The following is a 7606-nucleotide window of genomic DNA, read 5'->3' as shown; positions in this document are numbered from 1 at the left end:
ATCAGTGCAACAATCGCTCACAATAGGAATGAAAATGATCTGCGCTCATCTCTGGCACAGTGATGGAGCGGGAGAGGTTGAAGATGAAGATATGGAAGGTAAAGAAAGAGATTGTGTGCCCTCACAGCTGCTGGATGCCTTGAAGTTGCAACACACTTTATAAAGTCAGTTCGGGAAATATTCAACGACGACAACGAGTTAACAGTTCAGGTTTTAAAAGCTGTAAATATCAACTCAAAATGGTACATCACAAAAGGCGTCCTGATGAGGCACGATCACGACTTGGTGACTTCTACCAACAAATTTCCACATTTCTGTTGTGGAAACAAATAACAGCAGCGGTTCCTCTGAGAAATGATTGACTTTATTTCATTCTTGGTCCGCATGTGAAAAGCAAACCGCCGATAACGGACTGGCCACAGAGTCTAAATGAACCCCCGTATTGTGTCATATCACAGAAAGCTGCTCTTCTAAAGAGACAATCACGATTTAGGAGACAACATTACTTTCTGTATTCATTGTAAATCCTCATTTATTTTCCGTGCGTGCTTGCGGTGCCTCTTTGCTAAACAATGATGTGAATTGAATTTCTTCTCAAGCATGTAGTTTCATGTTCACACTATATTGCATGAAATATTAAACAAAGTCAGCGGTGGAAAAACAAAACAAGGACGTGGCATATTTCACACCTTCCAATGTCCAAACAGGACGCTGCATTTCATTTAAAAACAACAACATAATGATCATCTTATCATGGCAACGTCAGTTAGACTCTTGATTATAAAACAGCACATTTATCAAAATGTTAAGTTTATGTTACATGTACAATACAGATGAAACAATATGTTAATTGATGTTTTTTAATGAAAGAATCAAACAAAGAAGGAGTGAACCTTCCCAATCAGTTCAGAGGAATATTACATTTAACAGTTTCAAAGATAAACTGTATTAAATCTGTGTTATGGCTACAAAAAAACAAGAATTTAAAGAACACTCAACAACGTTTTCAAGTGCCATCTTAGTTTGTGTTGACTGTAACTCACATTTTATTTTTATGCCGTTAACAGGTATTATGCTCGAGACTGGCTAGTTGTTAGTGTGTTCACATTCACTGAGTGTATTCAAAGCGTATTCATCTTTAAGCCCCTGGAGTTAGCAGCCCCACCTGTGGCCTCCAGGCTTTTACTTTCTGCTCTGTTTCACCAGTTGTTCCACCTCCTTCATGAAGCGCAGGCAGAGCTCATCCTGCCACGGCAGGGCGACGCACTGCACCGCCACGGGCAGACCCTCGCCTCCAGTGACAGCCTTAAACACAAACACAACAGCCAGTCAGTCAACAGTCAGCAAACCACAAGCACCACAGTCTTCTGCCTCCACCTGCTGCCCAGCTGTGGAACTACTGTTATAAGAGAGACTGAAGTTCAGGGGCGGGGCCAGAAGGGTGGCATGAGGCCCTTTACTCACTATCTGTCCATGGCTGTAGGATGCTACAAACAGCAGCAATCTGCTGAAACAATTTCAAATTTGAATATCTAAAGTTTTTTATCGCCATTAATTCACAACACTGAAAAATAATCTACAGTTTACAATTGCCAAGAAGAATATGTGAGTCTTGAGCTCTACTTTACTTTAAAGACATATAAAGCTGACAAGCTGAAATGTTTATGCTTTTTTCTGCCCCCGTGTGTTCAACAATGTGGACTTTGTTTTGGTGAATGTAAATGAATGAGACACCGCCAGTAAACACAAATGTGTTGTTGAAGGAATAGTGTGTAACATTTAGGGGGATTTATTAGCAGAAATGGAATACCGTAGCCCAGAATGGACAAATCAAACACTGGCTCTAGACAGTGCCATAATGATCGTGTGTCTGAAACACAGAACAGCTTCCAGAAAACAAAACAGAAAGTTTCCCAATGATCGTATTTTTTTAGGGCCGTATTATACAAACTACCGTATTACATCATTTGGTATCAGGGATCTCTCGCTGACGCGTGTTTCTTACCTGTTTGAACAGCTCGTCCCAGTGGTCCTGATGAAAGCCCTTATAGTGCCTGAGTTCCTCCTCATCCTCTGCCGTCACCATGGAAACAGGAACAACGCCGGCGGGAAAGGTGAGGAGATTGTAAAGCATCGTGTAAGGGAGAACACCTGGACGGACAGAGAATAGCAACAGGTTGTTCAGCGTCTCACACTGGGTACTGATCTGTACACTAATCGTGAGTATGCTGCAGGCAGACTGCTCCCTAGCTCTTTGGTAATTACAGCCATCCACAATTTGCAGAAACTATCAGCCAAGACAAAACATCTCTAACCAATACTAATAAAATATCGGAAACGGATGGATAGATAAATGACACTATTATATCTCAGACTTCTCTCAAATCATTCACGTATCAGGTATCACAAACTGTTCAGGTCACCGTACTGGCAAGCTTGCAGCAGTAAAAGAAGTTGAAGGCTGGTCCGATCACCGGGCACAGCAGCACGTCGATGTTGAGTCTTCTCCACTCTGCTATCGTTTCCTGAATGTAGTCCTTATGAAAAACACAAGAGAATTCAATGTCCCCAACGGATGCACTCGTTCACGCGTAAGCATCGTGAGCTGACAACTAACAGTACCTCGACAGCAGCGTGCTGCTTCCACAGCTCCGGAACAGATCTAAAAACAAACAAGGGACAGAAGGAATCAGTATGTTTGTGCATTGCATGCAACGTGTGAGCAACAAAATCTGAATTACTTTCTCACCCAACTCCACAGATTGACTTAAAGGCTGCAGAGCCACGAGGAGACTGCCAAAGACAAGACATAAGTCATGTGTGTAACATAAACAATAAGTGTTAAATCACACAGAAACTGTTTTATCAAATAACTGCCAAGGAAATATTCAAATCAATATCGTACTCGCTGAGGAAGGATTATATTTTCTTTCGTCCGTATTTATGCATGTCTGTCACAGAAGGAGGGAACTCACCACGGGCTTGAGGAGGAATGAGAGAGTTTTCTTCAACCACGTAGGAAGATAGTACGGCATAACCTGTGGTCTGATACAGGGGTCCAAAGGGCCCCCCTCCCTAAAATAGAAACAATAAGGGATCATTGGCACACAGCAGAACACTCTGTTCAAAGTGAGTATAATATGGTCAAAACATTTCACTCAAAGTACGTGGTGCCGGAGATCAGACATTAGACATTTTGTACACATTTAATAAACTAAGTGTTCCCGCGGCTTCTCGCAATTATTACACGACCGCCTTGTCACAAGTATTTGAGATGACTGTGATAATTTTTCACTTCAATTACACACAATTATCTAATTAATTAGGTTGTTAACAATGACTACACTGATTAAATGACTGGCATCTTAAAGAACTTCAACTCACAGTTTTTGAAGAAGGCTGGTGGCTCCGTCTGCTAGGACACCCTTCATGAGAAGTTCATATACAGCGTAATCGATCTTCAGAGGGCTGTAGGGCACCAACTACAGGCCCAAAAAACAGAGGGAAAATAGTAACTGTATTAAAAACAAAAGCTCACATCACATATTGTATGTGGCCGTAGATCATAGAGTGCGTGTCTTACAGTGTGCCCTGCTTGCTCTAACAGAGCTTTGACCTCTCTGATGCCTCGGGCCATGCTTGGAGACGGTTGTGTGTAGCCGTCGTTTTCTAGGTAACCGATCCTGAGCGGTTTGGAGCTCTGGTATATCTGAGGACGAGACATTTTCATTTGGTCAGATCAGTAGGGGGACATCTGAGTGGAAACACGCATAAGTCACATAGGTCACAAAGCCCGTTATTTACCACAATTTAAGCTTCTTTAATGCACTCGTATGATTCAAACATATTATTCGGTTCGCAAGCCTCGTACCCAACGGCGTAATACGAATACGTGTATCGTTACACCCCTAGAAACAAATAACCTCAGCTAATGACAATGAGATTATTAGGTGGTGTTTCAGCTGCAGGACAGCAGTGAAGGCCCAGGTATAAAATGCACGGCCCGCCACTGCTTTTATTCCACCTCCCGACCCCTCAGATCTGATAACCAATCACTGCTCTCCACTCCACGCAGCCAAAACCAAAGGTGATCAAGCATTTCTGTTGTTGGCTCTAAATTGTGGAATAGTTTCCCACTAATAATGATCTGTATTTGATATGTTCCCCCTTCATTAATACCTTTAAAAAACATATTTTCTTTAGCTTATTAATTATAATCATGAAGACATGCATGATAACACTTGTTTGTGCAACACTGCTGTGCTATGATTTGATCAAGATATGCTTGTACCAATTTACTTAGATTCTGCTTTTCATGTCTATATTTGATCATTCCTGTTTTTACATTTGATCTTTTGGGAAATACACTTATTTGCTTTCTTGCCACGAGAGAGATGAGAAGATTGATATTTCTCTTAATTGTGTGCAAATGGTAAATATGTAGCTGAAGCCAGGAGCTAGTTAGCATAGGGATTAAAAAGCAGCTTGCTTGGCTTTGTCAATTTCTAACGTCCTACCAACGTGTAAAAGCAACAATTTGCCATTTTACAGACGGTTATGTGCCAGACTTTTTCTTGGCTCAGAAACAGCTACAGGACACAGCCTGGTGCATAATCCCTCTGAAAACATTTAGGTTTTATTTGTAGTGGACAGACCTGCATATTGAAAGGAACGGGTGGAACAGTGGGGTCCAAAGAAAACATGTGGTCACAGAGCAGCGCCTGCATACCCAGAGCCAGACTGTCCACGTCCCTCGCCATGGGTCCGGGAGACGACGACACTAATTTCATGGGAAACAAATGAGTTAACCAAGTTTTTCAGACATCACATGAAGTAAGTAGGCAACGATGATACACCTGTAACTTACCCGATTTCTGCCCTCGATAAATGGGACTCAAACCCACTGTACTGACAAGACACAAAAAAATACATCATCTTAAACAAAGCAATTAAAATGTAGCACAAAATGTTGTGACTGTGCAGTGATTACCCAAATTACTGACTGAAGCGGAAGACGCTCACCTTAACCGACCCGCTGTTGGCTTTAAGCCACAGATCCCACAAAATGAAGCGGGAATGCGGATGCTTCCCCCCGCATCACTGCCGAAACCAAGCACGGAGCCTCCTCCCCCGATGAGGGCCCCCTCCCCACCGGAGGAGCCTCCGGAGGTCTTCTGGAGGTTGTGGGGGTTCACGGTCTGCCCATAGATGGGGTTACCGCAGTCGTAACTAAGAAATAAACAATACAAAAACAACAGATAAGCAACGACTATCACGACATGCAAAAACTAATTTAATTGCGCACTCTATTACGTCGCAGCGCATCTTGGCGATAGCGCGTTTGATGATTTACTTTAACAGGGCTTGGGGCAAGTTGGTTTTCACAAAGGGAATAGCTCCTTGTCTCTTCAGAACTTCCACTATCACGCTGTCCTTCTGGGCCGGCCGGTCCAGATTAACGATGACGCCGCAAGTAGAGTCATGATTCTGGTGTTAAATAAACACAGGTAATAAATAAACACAGGTGAAGTAAATACATAAACCAGTCCGTCTGTCCCAAACCAGAACATGTCCAGAACTGCTATCAAATTTTCTCAACACACCATACATTTCATTTATCTTGCTGGTGCTCGGGGATGACACCCCTCGATTAAGGCCAAATACTTTCTATCAAGACTTGAATATCACATCATCTGTTGTAACACACAATTTTCTTTTCCTTATTCACTTGTCTCTCCTGATTGAAATGTATTTATGTTGATGTAAATGTATCTGTGTTCTAGAGGCGCACATAATGCTAACATGTAAACAAATTTACCCTTCAGGATCCAAAAAATGTTTCTATCCATCGACCTAAAAGTGCAGGCATGAAAACAACTACTAAATACCTTGTATGCGTAGTTTTCTTTGATGCTAACTGGAACTCCATACAAGAGGCTTTCCTTCTTGGGAGCAACAGTTTTCAGCTGATCAAAGCTCTCCAGCAAGATCCCTGTGCAGCAGTTCAGATCTTTGTTTACATCCAGAGTCTGTGGGAAAAGAAACAAAAAAACAGCAGAGACGGGTTCGTATGAATGTCTTTCCTCCAAAAGCCGGTTTTGTAGAACATGAAAATCAAGTAAGCAATGTGCAAGCAAGTGGATCAACATTTACTTGGTAACTATGAGACGTAAGTCCCTTTGTACAGTTTGTAGGGTTAATGATTAATTCATTTCTGTCATGAGAACCGTCAATTATAACACTGCTCTTTATGTCTGTGTGTACATGATTGTTCTGCGATGGTATGTGAATAATGATTGGTGTTATTTGGGTTTGAACCTTTTCCATGTAGGAGTAAAACACGTCCTCGGGGCTCAGCAAGCCTTCCTGCAGGTTATTTGTCAACTCAGACAGAGACATCGCCAAGATGAGAGCAGCGTCGGTCCCTGGATGCTGGAGGACACACACACACACAGTTACACGCACACACACACAATTACATACACAGTAACAAATGTGTGGGAAATGAATTCACATACGCAATAATTATTTTTCAAAATCAGCTGAAAGTTCTGCACAGATGAAAAACACGGAAGCAACAAATACTATTTCGATAAAATGGAAAGAGTGACAGGAGTCAAATCTCAAAACGGTGTAAAATCCAAAAGGAAACAAAAGTAAATGTGGACAAAACCGTGGAAATGTGGATTTTTTTTAAGAATTTTGTTTCTTTTGTGTTATATGTCTTCGTTCTTTTTTTTCTTCAGTTAAACACTTAGTAAAAATGTATAAATGTGGCAGGATGAATTGAACAAGTGACGAAACTGATAACTTGTATCACCAATAATGACCAGACCAGCAAGTATTACAACAAGAATAGCAAAGCATCATCTATTAAAAGCTAAATAGTATTGGTGAGCGCCACCTGCTATGTCAAATAAAAAACAAATGTCATGAGAAGATATGGCAGATGCGCATAATAACATTCCCCAAAGCTCACAAGCGTGTTGACAACAAATTAAGTCATTTGTCATTCACGTCAAACACTGATGAACGTATAGGTCTGAATTAAAAGGACGTTCTTTAAAAGTGTATTATAACTTCCCATCTGTTGAGCATATTCCTTATATGGGTAGCAAAGCCATGCTGAGTGGCCTGTGCAGTGATATCACGTGGGAGGATGTGTGCACTGGGGTGCTGTTGTGCGCATGTGCATAATAAACGGTCGCGAGTGTGTTCCCAGACCAAAGAAACAATGGCGGTCTGTTATTTTTCTCCCGTGAATGTCAGCTACTCGGAGCTACTAGCTAACCACTTTGGTGACTGCAACAACGTAGATAGCTGCAGGAATGTCTAGCGCTACACCATCCAAACAATTGTCCCAACTCTCACCGACGTCTTGTACTGCAGCACCGCCTGCTCGGCTCGCTGCAGGCTGTCGGCTCTCCGGTTTCTGGCTCTCTGGATCTTGTCCTTCACCTCTTGGTGTCTGCAGACCTTCTGCACCAGCAGCACCAGAGCTCCAGCCCCGCACGCCGCACCCGTCAGCAGTGCCGCTGTCCAGTTGTCAAGCTTCATTTCCCGCAGAAACTGTTTCACGTTCTCCATGATTTGTGTGTCTTCGACA

At 42.3% G+C, this 7606-nt stretch overlaps 1 protein-coding gene across 1 annotated transcript; it reads right to left on the bottom strand.

Annotated features, from left to right (window-relative positions):
* Window positions 1-262: 262 nt before the first annotated feature.
* LOC306776353 (vitamin D3 hydroxylase-associated protein-like) lies at window positions 263-7597 on the bottom strand. Its single transcript, XM_079267016.1, has 15 exons — window positions 7372-7597; window positions 6319-6432; window positions 5889-6029; window positions 5354-5487; window positions 5023-5229; window positions 4868-4908; window positions 4656-4780; window positions 3584-3709; window positions 3385-3482; window positions 2976-3075; window positions 2750-2793; window positions 2623-2662; window positions 2429-2537; window positions 2006-2151; window positions 263-1305 (listed from the first exon to the last, which is right to left on the bottom strand). The coding sequence occupies exons 1-15, from the start codon at window positions 7585-7587 to the stop codon at window positions 1183-1185; spliced, it is 1764 nt and encodes a 587-aa protein (XP_079123142.1). The 5' UTR covers window positions 7588-7597; the 3' UTR covers window positions 263-1182.
* Between the last annotated feature and the right edge of the window lie 9 nt (window positions 7598-7606).

This window comes from Melanostigma gelatinosum, assembly GCF_949748355.1.
Source record: "Melanostigma gelatinosum genome assembly, chromosome: 4".
NCBI classification, from domain to species: Eukaryota; Metazoa; Chordata; class Actinopteri; order Perciformes; family Zoarcidae; genus Melanostigma; species Melanostigma gelatinosum.
This window is presented reverse-complemented; position numbering and strand designations above follow the sequence as displayed.